The sequence below is a fragment of the Hyperolius riggenbachi genome, chromosome 11, assembly GCF_040937935.1.
Source record: "Hyperolius riggenbachi isolate aHypRig1 chromosome 11, aHypRig1.pri, whole genome shotgun sequence".
Taxonomy (NCBI): Eukaryota; Metazoa; Chordata; class Amphibia; order Anura; family Hyperoliidae; genus Hyperolius; species Hyperolius riggenbachi.
In genome coordinates, this window is record NC_090656.1 from 243,860,661 (window position 1) to 243,883,420 (window position 22,760).

At 44.9% G+C, this 22,760-nt stretch overlaps 1 protein-coding gene across 9 annotated transcripts in view; it reads right to left on the bottom strand.

Moving 5' to 3' along the window:
• PPFIA1 (PTPRF interacting protein alpha 1) overlaps positions 1 to 22,760 on the bottom strand; it is a 266,952-nt gene that overhangs the window by 235,732 nt on the left and 8,460 nt on the right. For all 9 annotated transcript variants that reach the window (XM_068260407.1, XM_068260411.1, XM_068260409.1 and 6 more), the window contains exon 2: positions 4,461 to 4,724. In XM_068260407.1, the coding sequence (XP_068116508.1) occupies positions 4,461 to 4,724 (264 nt within the window). The remainder of the gene's footprint in view (positions 1 to 4,460; positions 4,725 to 22,760) is intronic.

Sequence of the window (22,760 nt, forward strand, 5' to 3'; positions counted from 1 at the left end):
CCGGCCCAGCTCACAGCCCGGCTCACAGCCCGGCTCACAGCCCGGCACACAGCCCGGCGCACAGCCCGGCGCACAGCCCGGCTCACAGCCCGGCTCACAGCCCGGCTCACAGCCCGGCTCACAGCCCGGCGCACAGCCCTGCGCACAGCCCGGCGCACAGCCCGGCTCACAGCCCGGCTCACAGCCCGGCGCACAGCCCGGCTCACAGCCCGGCTCACAGCCCGGCTCACAGCCCGGCTCACAGCCCGGCTCACCAGCCCGGCTCACCAGCCCGGCTCACAGCCCAGCCCAGCTCACAGCCCGGCGCACAGCCCGGCGCACAGCCCGGCGCACAGCCCGGCGCACAGCCCGGCGCACAGCCCGGCGCACAGCCCGGCGCACAGCCCGGCGCACAGCCCGGCGCACAGCCCGGCGCACAGCCCGGCGCACAGGCCGGCGCACAGGCCGGCGCACAGGCCGGCGCACAGCCCTGCGCACAGCCCGGCGCACAGCCCGGCGCACAGCCCGGCGCACAGCCCGGCTCACAGCTCAGCTCACAGCTCAGCTCACAGCTCAGCTCACAGCCCAGCTCACAGCTCAGCTCACAGCCCAGGCACTACAAGAGAGGATTTTTGCAAAGCTAACTGGAACTTTGTGGTTAACTGGAAAATAAAAATCACCCAGCAAATAAAAAAATCAAAAACAAAAACAAATGCAGCGAGTACAGCGGATAATATCCACCTTTATTTAAGCCATTCTCTGCTAATTCTGTAAAGACACTGTGGGCAAACACTGCCATTCCAGCGCAGGAGACTTGGGCGCAGCAGTGAGTAACTTCAGCAGTGTTAGAAGACAGAGCTGAACTTACTTATAAAACACTATAATTTGGCCTCCAGCAATTGCTGGAAGCCAAATTATTTCATTCACCACCATCCATGCGCGGCCTGGAGGGGGAATAGTATTTAACACGGATGGGAATTTGTGCAGCAGCAGGACAAGCCAAATACCGGCTGTATCCTGCATCCAAGTCTCCCGCGCCGATTCCTCTCGTACGCTCTGTGGGAGCCTTGTTGCATTGTGGGAAATAACAGCTGTTTCCAACTGCCAAAAAAGCAAGCAGCATCTCCGTTCAGTGACATCCCCTGTCAGCAGTAAAGAGGTCACCATGTGATAAATGTGAGAATGTAAATCAGGGAGAGGAAAGACTTTACAATAGGCAAACACTGACTAAACCGTTTATACATCATTATTGTAAAAATGAAGCACTTTTTTATTACATTAATTTCACTGGAGTTCCTCTTTAACTGTCACGTCACTTTTGTACCCTAAAAGTTGTACAGAGGGAACACAATACTGGGATTCTTGTAGATTTGTTTTTTAGGGGACTAACCAATAGTGTAGTTGTTGGAATCCAGGATCCCCAATTTGGAAACCTGGATAATGCCGTCCGCCGCAGTTCCTGACCACGTTGTGCTTCATGTAACTCTGATCACTGATCATTCCTTCCAGCGCTGCGGACAGCCTCATACCGGAGTCCGACAGCAACATGACTAACCAAGTAGTCAGAAAATAGAGGAGCTGTCCTGCTGGTTTCCTTGGCTGCAGTAGTGTTTGAATCACACACCTGAAACATCCAGTCAGGTTTCAGTCAAACATTGCTGCATCCAGTGACACGGGATATCACCATGAGAACCTGTGGCACAGGACACAGAAAGCAGAGGCTTCCATACAGACAGGAGTGGCTCCACGTAAGTAAATGCCTACTGCATCCCCCAAAGCCCACACAAGCCTCCCTTAGGTTTGTTTGGAACTATTTCTGAACTTCGGAGCAGCCAGGTATTTATTAGGCATTAAGTGGTCTGAAACTCTTGACACAAAACTCAATAAATATGTTTTCCAACTTTTTATTACCCATACAGTTATATTTGCTTTTTACAAATTCCCAAAGTACAGTTTATCTGCTCTGAAAGCTGCCATTGCATTTTATTCATAGTTGCTTTTAATACATATCAACACTTTCTGGAGAGCTCTTCTCAACAGTGTGCATGCTAGGGAGACAGCGCCTTCTCACTCAGCTCAGCTAAGAATGTAACAACTGATGAATGTAAACAAAAGAGGTTATCTCCTTTTTGGGTTGCAGATCACTGAACTGAATAGAAAAAGTGCTGTGTGTAACTGTTTGAATGCTGTTCTGCCACTTTTTTGTGCTAGTAGGTTTAACCCTTTGGGGACCGGCTGCCTAACCCACCTTAAGGACCAGGCTATTTTACATGCCGGGGGGGGGGGGGGGGGGGGGGGTGGTCAGGCAGCTGGATCCCCAGTGTGACCTGCTGGGCATGGTGTCCCCCCTGTAGCCAGATGTCCCCACTCTACAGTCTTTACTTACTTCCCAGGCTCCAGTGAGGAGCAGCTGTGGAGACCTCCGCTCTGGCCAGCATCCCTGCTCCTACTGACGCTAAGTTCTGGGTCGCGGCTTGATGACATCATCAAGCCGGGACGTGACACTTATGTCAGAGCGAGCGGGGATGCTAGCCGGAGGGGGCGCCGATCGCCAGGGGAACGTCAGGAAGATGAGTGGATCTGCTTCTCCCCCCCCCCCCCACCCCCCACCCCGCCGCATCTGTAACAGTGATAACTATGATCCGCCAGCGATCATAGTGATCATGTTATCAGGACCTATACGCGATGGCTGCTGATCACTGAGGGGAGATGTCATCTGTCACGACAGCTTAATCTCCCCTCTCGGGTGCACACGATCGCATCGGGAGCGGAAAACAGCGGGCGGCGTAAATCCTACGCTGCATCAGGCTAGGACAGCCACAAGTGCAGCGTAGGTTTTACTACGGGCAGTCCCCGATAGGTTAAAGGGGCACTACAACAAAACAAAACTGTAGAATGTAAAATATGTGCAAACATATACAAATAAGAAGTACGTTTTTTCCAGAGTAAGATGAGCCATAAATTACTTTTCTCCTATGTTGCTGTCACTTACAGTAGGTAGTAGAAATCTGACAGGAGTGACAGGTTTTGGAGTAGTCCATCTCTTCATGGGGGATTCTCAGGGATATAATTATTTTCAAAAGCATGTAGAGTAAACACAGCGCAGATGTACTCTTCTAAGTAGATGATAAGCTTCTCCACTCCTCCACCTGTATGCACTCCATGTGCAGATAGAGCAAACAAGGAGGCTTTTAGTGGAATATACACACGTTTTTATTACTGGATAAAAAGGGCACATACAGGCAATCCGAGGATAGGCACTTACATTAAGAGGGTCCTAATCCACTTAGGACCCTCCCAGGCTGGTATCGCTTCCCACCCGAAGTGGTACTCAGGCCCCTCAACTTGATTCTGTATCTATTTTGCCCGCTCCTGTCCCGACTAGCTTCAGCTAATGCCGTCTTCAGGGGATAAAAACTTATCCTCTGAAGACGGCATTAGCCGAAACTAGTCGGCTAATGTTAGTGCATACAGGTGGAGGAGTGGAGAGATATATCATCTACCTAGAAGAGTACATTTGCGCTGTGTTTACTCTACATATTTGACTGTCTGGATGCAAGGATTCGTCCTCACACAGCAGCACTGCACTCAGTATTTATCAGGGCGCCACGGTTATCACCCTAAAAAGTATTTTCAAAAGCACTTAGTGAATGGCAGTTGCTCTGTCCAACTGCCAAAAAACTGTAGCGAGCAGGGACGCTGGCCAGCATCATTGTTTAAGGCCCCGTTCACATCACAAACGCGGATGGCCATGCGTGCGGAACGCGTGCAGACCACAACGCGTACGAACGCACGCCATCCGCGTTTGTGTGCGTTGCGTGGCTGATCCCATCACTGAAAAGTGAATGGGACAGCCATGCGTTTTTACAAAAAATGCATGCAGCATGCGTTCCCGGACCGCACAGGTCCGGAACGCATGCAGTGTGAACATCAGACATTGCACTCTATGCAATGTCTGATGTCGTGCGTGTCGGCCACCTGCACGCGTTTCCAAAACGCGGCTGGAAACGCGTGCAGTGTGAACGGGGCCTAAATCCTTTTTAGGGAATACCTTTATACAGAATAAAAGCCATGCTGAGAATCCCCTATGAAGAGATGGACTAGTCCAAAACCTGTCACTTCTGTCAGATTTCTACTGTAAGTGACAGCAACATAGGAGAAAAGTAATGTATGGCTCATTGTACTCTGGAAAAAAATTACTTCTTATTTGTATATGTTTGCACATATTTTACATTCTACAGTTTTGTACTGTAGTGCCCCTTTAATGCTGTAAGAAATCTTTTAGAGTGAAGAAGAAATGCTGAGTTTTAGACCACTTTAGGAATGCTGGGGCTTCTGTCTCTGCTATCCTGGAGAGTCAGATTTGCCAAACTCTCTAGACAATTGACATCACTTTTTGTTTTCCATCAAAAAAAGGCTGAAATCAAAAACAACAAATCCAATATAGCATCTATACACATTTTATTGTTTGGTCTGCATACCTGTGGCAGAGCCGTGTTGAGCTGCCTCTGGAGAGAGTCCCTCTCGTGGGTGACTTCCTGTAATTTTCCCTGATTGATGCCGAGTGTCTCCTGGGTCTCCCGTAGCGTGTCCAGCAACCTGTCCCTCTCCTCCAGCATAGAAACCATAAGCTGCTCAAAGTGAGAGTCCGAGTCCGTCTGCAGCGGAGAGCCGGATCCATGGCTTCCGTTCCCCCCAGAAGGCATTTCAGCCTCGCTGATGGTGGGCATCACCTCGCACATCATCTGTAGGGAGGAGAGAAGGAAAAGGGTTAACGGACCGCAAACTTTGACCCAACCACATCTAAGCAGCCTGAAGGCACCAAACATGAGACTGACCCAACCACATCTAAGCAGCCTGAAGGCACCAAACATGAGACCGACCTAATCACATCTAAGCTGCCTGAAGGCACCAAACATGAGACTGACCCAACCACATCTAAGCAGCCTGAAGGCACCAAACATGAGACTGACCCAACCACATCTAAGCTGCCTGAAGGCACCAAACATGAGACTGACCCAACCACATCTAAGCAGCTTGAAGGCACCAAACATGAGACTGACCCAACCACATCTAAGCTGCCTGAAGGCACCAAACACAAGACCGACCTAACCTAATCTAAGCAGCCTGAAGGCACCAAACATGAGACGGACCCAACCAAGTCTAAGCAGCCTGAAGGCACCAAACATGAGACTGACCCAACCACATCTAAGCAGCCTGAAGGCACCAAACATGAGACTGACCCAACCACATCTAAGCAGCCTGAAGGCACCAAACATGAGACTGACCCAACCACATCTAAGCTGCCTGAAAGCACCAAACATGAGACTGACCCAACCACATCTAAGCAGCCTGAAGGCACCAAACCGAAGACCGACCTAACCTAATCTAAGCAGCCTGAAGGCACCAAACATGAGACTGACCCAACCAAGTCTAAGCAGCCTGAAGGCACCAAACATGAGACTGACCCAACCACATCTAAGCAGCCTGAAGGCACCAAACATGAGACTGACCTAACCACATCTAAGCTGCCTGAAGGCACCAAACATGAGACTGACCCAACCACATCTAAGCAGCCTGAAGGCACCAAACACAAGACCGACCTAACCTAATCTAAGCAGCCTGAAGGCACCAAACATGAGACTGACCCAACCAAGTCTAAGCAGCCTGAAGGCACCAAACATGAGACTGACCCAACCACATCTAAGCAGCCTGAAGGCACCAAACATGAGACTGACCCAAACACATCTAAGCAGCCTGAAGGCACCAAACAGGAGACTGACCCAACCACATCTAAGCAGCCTGAAGGGACCAAACATGAGACTGACCCAACCACAGCTAAGCAGCCTGAAGGCACCAAACATGAGACTGACCCAACCACATCAAAGCAGCCTGACGGCACCAAACACAAGACCGACCTAACCGCATCTAAGCAGCCTGAAGGCACCAAACAGGAGAACGAAACAATCAAATCTAAGGAACCTGAAGGCACCAAACATGAGACTGACCCAACCACATCTAAGCAGCCTGAAGGCACCAAACAGGAGACTGACCCAAGCAAATCTAAGCAGCCTGAGGGCACCAAAGGAGAATGACCCAACCTAATCTAAGCAGCCTGAAGGCACCAAACATGAGAATAGCCCATGGTTGCTGACACGCCCCCTCGAGAAAGCCAGAAGTGAGCCGGCGAAACATGTCGGGTACACACGGCGTGTGTTTGACTCGCGGTGAGCCTGCCTTCCCCTCCTACTGCTACTGGGATCCCCGACCTGTGCACCCCTTGTGCTGCTTTGCATGCAGCTAGCACCCTGCTCCTTTTGGTACACCCCTTGCTTGGCACGGAGTAACGGAGATTCCTTGAGGTCTGTACCCTTACTGCACATTTTGGATTACAAATATCTGCATGGCTCTGGAGCTATTCGGGATGCTTATGGACATTGCTCTGTGGGACACTCAGGACCTGGACACATGTTGACGCTGTAGAATCGGTAGAGTATAGAGCGCTATTTATGCCTATATGTGACATGCTTTACATCATCTTTGCTACTTGCTTACCAGCCACATGCTTGATGCTGCTATATGCTATATATGCGAAAGTTTGCTGTTGATGAACTGTGCCTCGCTCTGCCGTGTACGCTTTGCCTACCTAAGTCCCAGTCACGTGCCCTTGCTTACTAACATCCTTACTTCGCATTTATTATTCAAAAGGAATTGTGCATTGGATATACAGACTCTTCATTTTTCAAAGTGCATTTAAACATACATGGACATTTTTTCTGGGTGATCACCTATTAGAAAAGAGCTCTGTCCTTGTATGGATGCGGGTGTGAGTGCTGGGGCTGAATGCTATGGGGGGTAGGGGGGTTGTCTTACGGATTAAACACTTTTTAAGCTGATAATAATAATAAAATTTATATTTTTATATGAAAATTGATCTTGCGGATTTATTGGAGTGTACTCCTCCTCTCATTTACCCTTAAAGTTTTTGATGAAAATAACCCAACCAAATCTAAGCAGCCTAAAGGCACTGAACAAGACAAGATGTAGTTTTTTCTAAATACAACACCTTGATGTGCAGTAAAGAAGGCCATATGCTAAAGCTACATACCCCCACCAGATGAACTATGGTTACGTGATCTATATGCTGCATTATACAGGTTACAGGGCCAGTTAGGACACATACTAACAAAGGAACCTCTACATGGTGTATGTGACTATATGAAATAATGTCAACTAAGACCTTGGACTTTTAATTAGCTTTAGAGATAATGGTTCCTTGTCAGGATGTTTGAATGAGCATTTGTGTCAGTGTGAAAAGGGTTAGTTGACCTTTGTTTGATAGTGTGCAAAGCGTTAGTAGACTTTGCTAAAGATCTAAACTCCATGTAGATGAGTGGGCAGCATTCCATCGCATGAACTACAACAGCGGTCAGCCAAATGATTATTGGAGGCCAGAGAACACCTGCAATCAATGTGTGTATACATTGTAAAAATGGAAGTACTGCAAGAGCTCACAAGTGTTGTGGCAGAAAACGGGTCTCGGGGCACCGGCTCAAGAGCTTACATGGAGTCTCAAGACCTGAATGTCCATTCCCATGACTCTCGTTCTCATCGATGTGTCACCATCGACTGCATCATAACCATCACTTGGGTTCAAAACCGCGCCGGAGCTCACAATATGAAAGCAGTGCTGAATGCTGGAAACTCACTGAAACATCTTCACACCCATGACAAAGGCATCAGCTGGCCCGGGACAATGCCTGTACAAGTCTCTTCTGTACTATTTACTGCTCAGCAAACACCACCAAGCAAACAACTGTCTCTACAGTGTGCAAGATTCCCATAGAATACAGAGAATGAACCTTTAGGAGGGGGCTGCAATTAAGGAAAACAAGCCTTGACCGGAGGGGTCAATTAAAGGTCACCTGAAGTGAGAGTGATATGGAGGCTGCCATATCTAACAATGCACATCACATGGCTGTCCTGCTGCTCCTCTGCCTCTTCAGCTACGTCCGCGCAGTGGTGCAGTGTAAGTAACGGCCGCTTTGTAACTCAGCACGCCGCAATGTACCACGTATGCGACATTCACAGAGTGGCAGAACGGCATGCGGCATCACAATGCACGTTAATGGTTACAGTAAAGCATACCTTTCATTGACTGTAGGCTTCACTGTATAAGACACAATGCGCGGATTATGGCCTCAATTCACTAAGATCATGCTAGAGATAATAAGGCAAGAGAAAACTTACCTCACACAGTGAGAGAGTTATCTTATCTCTTCATTCGTTAAGTTACCTCCTCTGTAGTTAAGTTACCTCCTCTGTAGTTAAGTTACCTCCTCTGTAGTTAAGTTACCTCCTCTGTAGTTAAGTTACCTCCTCTGTAGTTAAGTTACCTCCTCTGTAGTTAAGTTACCTCCTCTGTAGTTAAGTTACCTCCTCTGTAGTTAAGTTACCTCCTCTGTAGTTAAGTTACCTCCTCTGTAGTTAAGTTACCTCCTCTGTAGTTAAGTTACCTCCTCTGTAGTTAAGTTACCTCCTCTGTAGTTAAGTTACCTCCTCTGTAGTTAAGTTACCTCCTCTGTAGTTAAGTTACCTCCTCTGTAGTTAAGTTACCTCCTCTGTAGTTAAGTTACCTCCTCTGTAGTTAAGTTACCTCCTCTGTAGTTAAGTTACCTCCTCTGTAGTTAAGTTACCTCCTCTGTAGTTAAGTTACCTCCTCTGTAGTTAAGTTACCTCCTCTGTAGTTAAGTTACCTCCTCTGTAGTTAAGTTACCTCCTCTGTAGTTAAGTTACCTCCTCTGTAGTTAAGTTACCTCCTCTGTAGTTAAGTTACCTCCTCTGTAGTTAAGTTACCTCCTCTGTAGTTAAGTTACCTCCTCTGTAGTTAAGTTACCTCCTCTGTAGTTAAGTTACCTCCTCTGTAGTTAAGTTACCTCCTCTGTAGTTAAGTTACCTCCTCTGTAGTTAAGTTACCTCCTCTGTAGTTAAGTTACCTCCTCTGTAGTTAAGTTACCTCCTCTGTAGTTAAGTTACCTCCTCTGTAGTTAAGTTACCTCCTCTGTAGTTATTTTCACATGCAGTTAATAAACAGCCTGTTTTTAACTCTGAAATTATTTTAAGGATTGGAGATTTAACTTAAAGACAGAAGAGTTAACTTTAGGTTTGCCTGAGGTAAAATGTTTCCTGCATACTACATGCCTTATCACCATGGTAACAACTCTAGAAACGTTATTAAAGACAGGAGATAAGCTAAGTGAATTGAGGACAATGTGCGGTACCGGTTTCCATTTGCGTTGCATTTCTGCTGTTAGGCCTCGTTTACACTGACAAATGCAAAATGCTAGCGATTAGCTCTAGCGTTTTGCATCTGCGATTTTTACCCAATAAAAACATTTTTCACCAGACGATTTAACATTTTTTGAGCGATTGTGATTGAAATACATTGCAAACGCGATAGCTCAAAAAACCCTAAAATATGCTGCATGTAGCGCTAATCGCGGCAGTGAGATCACTGCCATATAGTTACCATTGCACTAGTACTTTAAAAATTCGCTAGCGATCACTAGCAATACAGCCATTAGCGGTAAACGTCCGCTAATCGCCTAAGTGTGAACGGGCCCTTATAGGTAACGCAACTCCCACTGTGAACGTACATACACACACATCCAATTTTGACTGCCCAATCACTGACTCATTTTACAACTTCCAAGTATTAGGAGAGTCAACCTATTTTTAATACGAAGAAAATACTTTATAGGAAGGCTTTCATACTACATGAAAGTGGTACAACTGGATGTGTGTACACACATTCATACTTTTAGCCATAGCCCCTGAACAAGCATGCAGCAGATCAGGTGACTGAAGTGTGACTGGATTAGCCGCACGCTTATTTATGGTGTGTGATTCAGACACTACTGCAGCCAAAGAGATCAGCAGGACTGCCAGGCAACTGGTATTGTTTAAGCGGAAATAAAATATGGCAGCCTTAATATTACGCTCACCTCAGGTTTACTTTTAGGCTGGTTTCACACCAGGACGTTGCGTTTTAGGGGACGTTATGGTCGCATAACGTGCCCCAAATGCAAAGCCTGGTGCTCTCTGGTGTGGACGTCAGAGTGAGCCGCGTTGTGCAGCTCACTCTGGCGTCCGTGATGTCGTGATGCGCACTCTTGGACGCATGCGGCATCACGTGGTCCCGCCGGCCAATCGCCGCACAGAGCGGCCGTTCCAGGAAGTAAATACTGCACGTCACTGAGTGCAGTGAATTTTAATTAGCCATGTGCCCGGCCGCTCTCCGCTCCTCCCCAACGTTACTCTGCCGCTTACAAAGTACTGCATGCAGTACGTTCTGATATGGCGCAGCGTTACTGAGTAACGCAACGTGGGCACTGTGAACAGCACAATGATTTTTCATTGCTGTGCGGTGGGCTGCGTTACTGGCTGTTCTAACGTGCGCCTGTAACGTCCCACTGTGAAACCAGCCTAAAGGAACTTTGTCGGGAAAATCTTAGAATGTTAAATATTTGTAAATACGTACAAATAAGAAGTACGTTTCTCCCAGAGTAAAATGAGCCATAAATGACTTTTCTCCTACAGTGGAGGAAATAATTATTTGACCCCTCACTGATTTTGTAATTTTGTCCAATGACAAAGAAATGAAAAGTCTCAGAACAGTATCATTTCAATAGTAGGTTTATTTTAACAGTGGCAGATAGCACATCAAAAGGAAAATTCTGTTCTGAGACTTTTCGTTTCTTTGTCATTGGACAAACTTACAAAATAAGTGAGGGGTCAAATAATTATTTCCTCCACTGTATGTTGCTGTCACTTACAGTAGGTAGTAGAAATCTGACAGAAGTGACAGGTTTTGGACTAGCCCATCTCCTCATGGGGGGGGTTCACAGGAAATTATTTACAAAATGCACTTCGTGAATGGCAGATGCTCTGTCTAACTGCCAAAAAAGTGCACAGTGAGCTGGGAGGCTGGCCAGCATTTTTGTATAAATCTTTTTCAGGGAGCGTCTTCATAAACAATAAAGGCCATGCTGAGAATCCCCTATGAAGAGATCCTGTTGGTTCTGTCAGATTTCTACTGCTTACTGTAAGTGACAGCAACATAGGAGACAAGTAATGTATGGCTCATTTTACTCTGGAAGAAACGTACTTCTTATTTGTATGCGTTTTAAAATATTAAGATTTTCCTCTTTAAAAGACCAAAAGAAAGTGCAAAGGCTCAACTTATGTGACTGAAAAAGAAAACTAAAAATGAAAACACGACCTAAAATAAATTGAAGACAAAAAGATCAACAGAATAAGCTTTCACGCTGATTAACACGTAATGCAGCCATAAATACAACAACACTTTTAATAAGTGTCATAAAATATGTAAACGCCACGTTGTCTCACCACTAATTCTTGGCAGTTCATATTACGCAATACATAAGTGCTTATAAAATTCATCTAGTCATAATAAGAAGAGTCTGTATTTCAATACATAGTTCAAAATACACACGGAGGAGGAGCCTAAACTGCACCGCCCAGTCACCGCCCCCCTGTGACAGGATGATTTGTGCGAGTGAGCAGGTGCAGCAGGCTAGAGTGAGCAGAGAAAGCTAGGCTGCAGGTAATTTCCCATCAGCCACTGCTCACTCAGCACTATCACATGACCAGGCTGCAGCAGAACAAGGAAGCAAGTTTTGTTTTGTTTACATCAAAAGGTGAACTTCTTTACTGCAAGAAAACTGCCACTGGAAGCACTACTCTGTGAGCGGGTGCAAGCGCATTCTGCCTAATGGTGGCCATACATGGTAATATTTTTACATATAATCTTACCATTTCTATGTAATATAAGGGAACTGCCTAAATTATCCATTCAGTATATTCACTTAATTAACCCTTAGATTACATAGAAATGGTAAGATTGGATGAACAAATGGTACCATGTATGGCCACCATAACCGTTACTGCCCTGTATGTGGAAAGGTTATAATCAAATGTTACAATCATAATGATTTTTTTTTTTTTACAATATTCATTGATAAAGTATTTAGTCAGTCTGCCGATTGTAAGATCTCTCCTCTCTCCGATTTACTTTCTGAAATGTACCACAGGTGGCGACATCTTTACTGCTGAGATCTACAGGTTGTTTGTTTACTGAGAGTTCTAAAGCCAGTAGAAAAGAGCTCTGGGCCAGAGTTCAGCATATTAAACAGCCTAGGCTAAAAGTAGCCATGCATCTAGGACTTTGCTGCTCAATCACCATCTGATTCAATACTTCTATCAAATCAAATACAAACTGGTTCCAGAATATGTCTGCCCTATCATTTGTTCTGTTTCAAGACAAAATCGGCCAAGTGCATGATTTTATTTCTTGCATATTAGCACCAACATATTATGCAGCGATGTAAGTACATTGATTGAGCGTGCTGGAAAATCATGGTTAAAAGTCCTCAATCTATAGTGCATAGCAGTCTCCTATAGGAGATATTTAACTGACATTTCTTATCGTAACAACCAACGATTTATACAGGAAAAGCATGGTGATTAAAGAGACACTGAAGCGAAAAAAAAAAAATATGATATAGTGAATTGGTTGTGTAATATGAATAATTACTAGAAGATTAGCAGCAAAGAAAATATTCTCATATTTTTATTTTCAGGTATATAGTGTTTTTTCTAACATTGCATCATTCTATAATATGTGCAGATTACACAACACTCAGCATTCAAAATGAGTCTTTCAGAGCAGTCTGTGAAGTAATGACCTCTCCTCTTGCAGAGGAAAAGTAAATAGTCCAGGAACAGTTGAGATAATAAAAGTCAGATAACAGCCCTCTCCACCACTAACTAATGCTGGGAATACACGTTTTGTTTTTGCCTTCGTTTTAGCCTTCGATTTGTTCGGTAAACGAATCGAGTGTTGAAAACGTATGTGAAAATAGTCATAATCTCATTATAGTTTCGATTAATAGACCCCAAAAACGAACGACTAGTGATCGAACATGTTTGATATTATCTCTCTTTATCCATCTAATCGAGCCATTGGTAGGCTTGATGGCTGTTCAGATCGATTATATATTCGTTTATGCCGTCCGTCCCTGTACTACATTTCGTTTCTTTGCAGCCTTCGATCATTGGAAAAACGAAACCATCAGAATCGGAAAAAAAACAAAACCGTGGGTGGTGATATTAACCGTACGATCGATTATTTCGGGATCGAAAAGGACAAAAGGCACAATCGAAACGAAGGTTTAAACGAAGGCAAAAACGAAACGTGTATTCCCAGCATTAGTCAGAGAGCTTAACCCTCCTGGCGGTTAATTTTTTTTGCCACTTAGGCAAAAATCTTTTTTTTAATTGTTTTTTTGTTTCATGTAAAGCTACCAGAGTGGTAGCTACATGAAACACCACTAGAGGGCGCATGTGTCCCTCTAGTGCGATCGTCGCCGGCATCAAAAGCAAACAGGGGAACGCGTATATAACGCGCTCCCCTGTTTGGCTTCTCCTGTCGCCATGGCGACGATCGGAATTACGTCATGGACGTCAGCCGACGTCCTGACGTCAGACGTCTCCGATCCAGCCCATAGCGCTGCCCGGAACTCATTGGTCCGGGCAGCGCAGGGCTCTGGCGGGGGGGGGGGCCTCTTGCGCCGCTGCGTGCGGGCGATCGAGCTGTACGCGCGGCTAGCAAAGTGCTAGCTGCGCGTACAGCAGTTTAAAGTGCGCAAATCGCCCCACCAGGGGCTGAGATATCTTCCTGCGCGGCATAGCCCGAGCTCAGCTCGGGCTTACCGCCAGGAAGGTTAATGGCTTGTTTGCATAGAGATAACTGGAGTTTCTCAACTCTTCCTGTACTGGAAACAATTACACTGATGTATCTGATCTTAATGTTTTATTTCTTAGCTGTGCTACACATACAAATCATAATATCATCATTTTTTTTTCGCTTCAGTGTCTCTTTAACAAGGTTGCCCAAAATTTCGCATCCCACTGTAGCAGGATATTTAATGTTAAAGTGGGTATCCTGAATAATTTTACTACATGTCCCTACGATAGTCACACTGCATGCATAGTTCAGATAAACACAAACGTGGGTGAATGCTAGAGGTCCTCATCAGACATTGCATCTGCATGGAGGTCAGCTGACCACAGCACATACATCAGTTCTGATAACATGTGGTATAATTGTCTCACAGTACATCTTTCCTAAGGGATCTCTTAGGCTCAACACACACCATACAATCTTGGTTGTTCAATCTTACCACTTTCATGTAGTATAAGAGCTTATCCAATCAATCATTCAAGGTAGTTTCAATCTGTTGGCCCTTAGGCCCCATACACACATCAGACCATAGTCTTTTGAAAATGAAAGATCACAGACCAATCTTACCACCCTTCATGTAGTATGAGAGCCATACTCTACACAGTCTATTCTATAGAGCTGAACTCCCCATCAGACAGAAATCTTACCCCCTTCCATGTAGTATGAGAGCCACACCTACACAGTCTATTCTATGGAGCTGCACTCCACATCAGACAGAAATCTTACCCCCTTCCATGTAGTATGAGAGCCACACCTACACAGTCTATTCTATGGAGCTGCACTCCCCATCAGACAGAAATCTTTGCAAGATGATGCACACACAGATGCTGTACAGACACAAAAGATCAGTATCTGCAAAAGATCTGTTCCTGTCAAAAATCCATTCCTGCAAATTGCAATGATAGTCTATGAGATCTGCAGATCATCATACACACGATTTAACTGACATTCATCTGCAGATCAGATCCACCAGGATGGATTTTCAGATCTGCAGATGATTGCTTGATCTGCAGATCAATGTCAGTTAAATCATGTGTGTATGATGATCTGCAGATCTCATAGACTATCATTGCAATTTGCAGGAATGGATTTTTGGCAGGAACAGATCTTTTGCAGATACTGATCTTTTGTGTCTGCACAGCATCTGTGTGTGCAGCATCTTGCAAAGATTTCTGTCTGATGGGAAGTGCAGCTCCATAGAAAAGACTGTGTAGGTATGGCTCTCATACTACATGGAAGGGGGTAAGATTTCTGGCTGATGGGGAGTGCAGCTCCATAGAAAAGACTGTGTAGGTGTGGCTCTCATACTACATGGAAGGGGGTAAGATTTCTGTCTGATGTGGAGTGCAGCTCCATAGAATAGACTGTGTAGGTGTGGCTCTCATACTACATGGAAGGGGGTAAGATTTCTATCTGATGTGGAGTGCAGCTCCATAGAATAGACTGTGTAGGTGTGGCTCTCATACTACATGGAAGGGGGTAAGATGTCTGTCTGATGGGGAGTGCAGCTCCATAGAATAGACTGTGTAGGTATGGCTCTCATACTACATGGAAGGGGGTAAGATGTCTGTCTGATGTGGAGTGCAGCTCCATAGAATAGACTGTGTAGGTGTGGCTCTCATACTACATGGAAGGGGTAAGATTTCTGTCTGATGGGGAGTGCAGCTCCATAGAATAGACTGTGTAGGTGTGGCTCTCATACTACATGGAAGGGGGTAAGATCTCTGTCTGATGGGGAGTGCAGCTCCATAGAATAGACTGTGTAGGTGTGGCTCTCATACTACATGGAAGGGGTAAGATTTCTGTCTGATGGGGAGTGCAGCTCCATAGAATAGACTGTGTAGGTGTGGCTCTCATACTACATGGAAGGGGGTAAGATCTCTGTCTGATGGGGAGTGCAGCTCCATAGAATAGACTGTGTAGGTGCGGCTCTCATACTACATGGAAGGGGGTAAGATTTCTGGCTGATGGGGAGTGCAGCTCCATAGAATAGACTGTGTAGGTGTGGCTCTCATACTACATGGAAGGGGGTAAGATTTCTGTCTGAGGGGGAGTGCAGCTCCATAGAAAAGACTGTGTAGAGTATGGCTCTCATACTACATGAAGGGTGGTAAGATTGGTCTGTGATCTTTCATTTTCAAAAGACTATAGTCTGATGTGTGTATGAGCCTTTATACTACATAGATTTGGTAAATCTGTACAACCAAGATTGTATGGTGTGTGTTGAGCTTAAGTACCAGTTATCCTGCCTTATGTGAAGACTGCACAAGTCTGTCGTGCTGTATTTGGGTATAAATACCCACAGAACACTCGCCTTTCAATGCACTGCACAATCTACTGCATGCACAGTGACTAACCTAAAATCAATGTAAAGGTGGCCACTAACTGTCCAATTTCTAGCGAAAAATCATTCGAACGATCAGAAATTCTGATCGGATGAAAAATCTTTCACTACACCATCAACTAACCAATCATTGCTTCCTATCTATCACGACCACCAAGAAAATCCAAATTTTCGTTCGACGAAAATTCATTCGGGCGACATTTTTTTCACTCGTTCATAATCGATTGTGTCCACCAATGGAGATTATTTACAACCAATCCGATCAGAATTTCTGATCGCTCGAACGATTTTTCGCTAGAAATTGGACCGTTAGTGGCCAGCTTAACACATATGAAGACGTACACCCTACAGAAGGAGCCAGAGGATATGATACTAAAAGACTCCCTGTAGTGACATATAGCAGAATGCAGTAAAGAGGCCCTGTAGTGACATATAGCAGAATGCAGTAAAGAGGCCCTGTAGTGGCATATAGTAGGATGCAGTAAAGAGGCCCTGTAGTGACATATAGCAGAATGCAGTAAAGAGGCCCTGTAGTGACATATAGCAGAATGCAGTAAAGAGGCCCTGTAGTGACATATAGCAGAATGCAGTAAAGAGGTCCTGTAGTGACATACAGCAGAATGCAGTAAAGGGGTCCTGTAGTGACATATAGCAGAATGCAGTAGAGAGGCCCTGTAGTGACATATAGCAGAATGCAGTAAAGAGGCCCTGTAGTGACATATAGCAGAATGCAGTAAAAAGGCCCTGTAGTGACATATAGCAGAATGCAGTAAAGAGGCCCTGTAGTGACATATAGCAGAATGCAGTAAAAAGGCCCTGTAGTGACATATAGCAGAATGCAGTAAAGGGGTCCTGTAGTGACATATAGCAGAATGCAGTAGAGAGGCCCTGTAGTGACATATAGCAGAATGCAGTAAAGAGGCCCTGTAGTGACATATAGCAGAATGCAGTAAAAAGGCCCTGTAGTGACATATAGCAGAATGCAGTAAAGAGGCCCTGTAGTGACATATAGCAGAATGCAGTAAAGAGGCCCTGTAGTGACATATAGCAGAATGCAGTAAAAAGGCCCTGTAGTGACATATAGCAGAATGCAGTAAAGAGGTCCTGTAGTGACATATAGCAGAATGCAGTAAAGGGGTCCTGTAGTGACATATAGCAGAATGCAGTAAAGAGGCCCTGTAGTGACATATAGCAGAATGCAGTAAAGGGGTCCTGTAGTGACATATAGCAGAATGCAGTAAAGAGGCCCTGTAGTGACATATAGCAGAACGCAGTAAAGAGGCCCTGTAGTGACATATAGCAGAATGCAGTAAAGAGGCCCTGTAGTGACATATAGCAGAACGCAGTAAAGAGGCCCTGTAGTAATATATAGTAGAATGCAGTAAAGAGGCCCTGTAGTGACATATAGTAGAATGCAGTAAAGAGGCCCTGTAGTGACATATAGCAGAATGCAGTAAAGAGGCCCTGTAGTGACATATAGCAGAATGCAGTAAAGAGGCCCTGTAGTGACATATAGCAGAATGCAGTAAAGAGGCCCTGTAGTGACATATAGCAGAATGCAGTAAAGAGGCCCTGTAGTGACATATAGCAGAATGCAGTAAAGAGGCCCTGTAGTGACATATAGCAGAATGCAGTAAAGAGGCCCTGTAGTGACATATAGCAGAATGCAGTAAAGAGGCCCTGTAGTGACATATAGCAGAATGCAGTAAAGGGGTCCTGTAGTGACATATAGCAGAATGCAGTAAAGAGGCCCTGTAGTGACATATACCAGAATGCCGTAAAGAGGCCCTGTAGTGACATATAGCAGAATGCAGTAAAGAGGCCCTGTAGTGACATATAGCAGAATGCAGTAAAGAGGCCCTGTAGTGACATATAACAGAATGCAGTAAAGAGGCCCTGTAGTGACATATAGCAGAATGCAGTAAAGAGGCCCTGTAGTGACATATAGCAGAATGCAGTAAAGAGGCCCTGTAGTGACATATAGCAGAATGCAGTAAAGGGGTCCTGTAGTGACATATAGCAGAATGCAGTAAAGAGGCCCTGTAGTGACATATAGCAGAATGCAGTAAAGGGGTCCTGTAGTGACATATAGCAGAATGCAGTAAAGAGGCCCTGTAGTGACATATAGCAGAACGCAGTAAAGAGGCCCTGTAGTGACATATAGCAGAATGCAGTAAAGAGGCCCTGTAGTGACATATAGCAGAACGCAGTAAAGAGGCCCTGTAGTAATATATAGTAGAATGCAGTAAAGAGGCCCTGTAGTGACATATAGTAGAATGCAGTAAAGAGGCCCTGTAGTGACATATAGCAGAATGCAGTAAAGAGGCCCTGTAGTGACATATAGCAGAATGCAGTAAAGAGGCCCTGTAGTGACATATAGCAGAATGCAGTAAAGAGGCCCTGTAGTGACATATAGCAGAATGCAGTAAAGAGGCCCTGTAGTGACATATAGCAGAATGCAGTAAAGAGGCCCTGTAGTGACATATAGCAGAATGCAGTAAAGAGGCCCTGTAGTGACATATAGCAGAATGCAGTAAAGGGGTCCTGTAGTGACATATAGCAGAATGCAGTAAAGAGGCCCTGTAGTGACATATACCAGAATGCCGTAAAGAGGCCCTGTAGTGACATATAGCAGAATGCAGTAAAGAGGCCCTGTAGTGACATATAGCAGAATGCAGTAAAGAGGCCCTGTAGTGACATATAACAGAATGCAGTAAAGAGGCCCTGTAGTGACATATAGCAGAATGCAGTAAAGAGGCCCTGTAGTGACATATAGCAGAATGCAGTAAAGAGGCCCTGTAGTGACATATAGCAGAATGCAGTAAAGGGGTCCTGTAGTGACATATAGCAGAATGCAGTAAAGAGGCCCTGTAGTGACATATAGCAGAACGCAGTAAAGAGGCCCTGTAGTGACATATAGCAGAATGCAGTAAAGAGGCCCTGTAGTGACATATAGCAGAACGCAGTAAAGAGGCCCTGTAGTAATATATAGTAGAATGCAGTAAAGAGGCCCTGTAGTGACATATAGTAGAATGCAGTAAAGAGGCCCTGTAGTGACATATAGCAGAATGCAGTAAAGAGGCCCTGTAGTGACATATAGCAGAATGCAGTAAAGAGGCCCTGTAGTGACATATAGCAGAATGCAGTAAAGAGGCCCTGTAGTGACATATAGCAGAATGCAGTAAAGAGGCCCTGTAGTGACATATAGCAGAATGCAGTAAAGAGGCCCTGTAGTGACATATAGCAGAATGCAGTAAAGAGGCCCTGTAGTGACATATAGCAGAATGCAGTAAAGGGGTCCTGTAGTGACATATAGCAGAATGCAGTAAAGAGGCCCTGTAGTGACATATACCAGAATGCCGTAAAGAGGCCCTGTAGTGACATATAGCAGAATGCAGTAAAGAGGCCCTGTAGTGACATATAGCAGAATGCAGTAAAGAGGCCCTGTAGTGACATATAACAGAATGCAGTAAAGAGGCCCTGTAGTGACATATAGCAGAATGCAGTAAAGAGGCCCTGTAGTGACATATAGCAGAATGCAGTAAAGAGGCCCTGTAGTGACATATAGCAGAATGCAGTAAAGGGGTCCTGTAGTGACATATAGCAGAATGCAGTAAAGAGGCCCTGTAGTGACATATAGCAGAACGCAGTAAAGAGGCCCTGTAGTGACATATAGCAGAATGCAGTAAAGAGGCCCTGTAGTGACATATAGCAGAACGCAGTAAAGAGGCCCTGTAGTAATATATAGTAGAATGCAGTAAAGAGGCCCTGTAGTGACATATAGTAGAATGCAGTAAAGAGGCCCTGTAGTGACATATAGCAGAATGCAGTAAAGAGGCCCTGTAGTGACATATAGCAGAATGCAGTAAAGAGGCCCTGTAGTGACATATAGCAGAATGCAGTAAAGAGGCCCTGTAGTGACATATAGCAGAATGCAGTAAAGAGGCCCTGTAGTGACATATAGCAGAATGCAGTAAAGAGGCCCTGTAGTGACATATAGCAGAATGCAGTAAAGAGGCCCTGTAGTGACATATAGCAGAATGCAGTAAAGGGGTCCTGTAGTGACATATAGCAGAATGCAGTAAAGAGGCCCTGTAGTGACATATAGCAGAACGCAGTAAAGAGGCCCTGTAGTGACATATAGCAGAATGCAGTAAAGAGGCCCTGTAGTGACATATAGCAGAACGCAGTAAAGAGGCCCTGTAGTAATATATAGTAGAATGCAGTAAAGAGGCCCTGTAGTGACATATAGTAGAATGCAGTAAAGAGGCCCTGTAGTGACATATAGCAGAATGCAGTAAAGAGGCCCTGTAGTGACATATAGCAGAATGCAGTAAAGAGGCCCTGTAGTGACATATAGCAGAATGCAGTAAAGAGGCCCTGTAGTGACATATAGCAGAATGCAGTAAAGAGGCCCTGTAGTGACATATAGCAGAATGCAGTAAAGGGGTCCTGTAGTGACATATAGCAGAATGCAGTAAAGAGGCCCTGTAGTGACATATAGCAGAACGCAGTAAAGAGGCCCTGTAGTGACATATAGCAGAATGCAGTAAAGAGGCCCTGTAGTGACATATAGCAGAACGCAGTAAAGAGGCCCTGTAGTAATATATAGTAGAATGCAGTAAAGAGGCCCTGTAGTGACATATAGTAGAATGCAGTAAAGAGGCCCTGTAGTGACATATAGCAGAATGCAGTAAAGAGGCCCTGTAGTGACATATAGCAGAATGCAGTAAAGAGGCCCTGTAGTGACATATAGCAGAATGCAGTAAAGAGGCCCTGTAGTGACATATAGCAGAATGCAGTAAAGAGGCCCTGTAGTGACATATAGCAGAATGCAGTAAAGAGGCCCTGTAGTGACATATAGCAGAATGCAGTAAAGAGGCCCTGTAGTGACATATAGCAGAATGCAGTAAAGGGGTCCTGTAGTGACATATAGCAGAATGCAGTAAAGAGGCCCTGTAGTGACATATAGCAGAACGCAGTAAAGAGGCCCTGTAGTGACATATAGCAGAATGCAGTAAAGAGGCCCTGTAGTGACATATAGCAGAACGCAGTAAAGAGGCCCTGTAGTAATATATAGTAGAATGCAGTAAAGAGGCCCTGTAGTGACATATAGTAGAATGCAGTAAAGAGGCCCTGTAGTGACATATAGCAGAATGCAGTAAAGAGGCCCTGTAGTGACATATAGCAGAATGCAGTAAAGAGGCCCTGTAGTGACATATAGCAGAATGCAGTAAAGAGGCCCTGTAGTGACATATAGCAGAATGCAGTAAAGAGGCCCTGTAGTGACATATAGCAGAATGCAGTAAAGAGGCCCTGTAGTGACATATAGCAGAATGCAGTAAAGAGGCCCTGTAGTGACATATAGCAGAATGCAGTAAAGGGGTCCTGTAGTGACATATAGCAGAATGCAGTAAAGAGGCCCTGTAGTGACATATAGCAGAACGCAGTAAAGAGGCCCTGTAGTGACATATAGCAGAATGCAGTAAAGAGGCCCTGTAGTGACATATAGCAGAACGCAGTAAAGAGGCCCTGTAGTAATATATAGTAGAATGCAGTAAAGAGGCCCTGTAGTGACATATAGTAGAATGCAGTAAAGAGGCCCTGTAGTGACATATAGCAGAATGCAGTAAAGAGGCCCTGTAGTGACATATAGCAGAATGCAGTAAAGAGGCCCTGTAGTGACATATAGCAGAATGCAGTAAAGAGGCCCTGTAGTGACATATAGCAGAATGCAGTAAAGAGGCCCTGTAGTGACATATAGCAGAATGCAGTAAAGAGGCCCTGTAGTGACATATAGCAGAATGCAGTAAAGAGGTCCTGTAGCGACATATAACAGAATGCAGTAAAGAGGTCCTGTAGTGACATATAGCAGAATGCAGCAAATGATTCAGGATACCCACTTTTACGATAATGTTCATGGGTTCAGCATCAGAAACACTATATATTTCTGTATATTGATATGCAGCTTGCCCTCCCACCGAGGCTGTTTAGCTACACAGAATTTTCCCAGAGCATACTGGAAGACCAGGTATTATTTTTACTGGCTTCTGAACTCTCTAAACATTCCACAGAGCTGCACCTGCCAGGAATGTAAATCAGGGAGAGGAAAGATTTTACAAATAGGCAAACACTGACTAAATAATCTATAAATAAATATTGTGGGGAAAATAATCCATTACATTCTTTTCACAACAGTTCCTCTTGAAGTTAATTCTATGATATGAAATGTATTCAAATCAAAGAACTGAGTGTCAAATCAGTGATATAAACCTTATGCATACAAGACAGCCAGCAATAATTCAGACAACCTTAAAAGTGCATAAAATTGCGTACGCTCAAATCATACCAAAATACTTAGGGACTGTCGACTTCACAAGTACAAAAATGTCACAATGTGCTGGGTGCAAATACAACTACAATAAACATGGGTAAAAATAGTAGCAAGCCATGTTACACTAACAGGGTGATTAACTAAAAATAAATGCATTTGTTTGCCACGGCAGTGGAGGGATTTTCAGCTATTTTTGAACTATAGGCTCCAGCGTTGTGGTCTAGAGCAGCCATGTACAACCTGAGAGGAACATACAGTGGAGGAAATAATTATTTGAC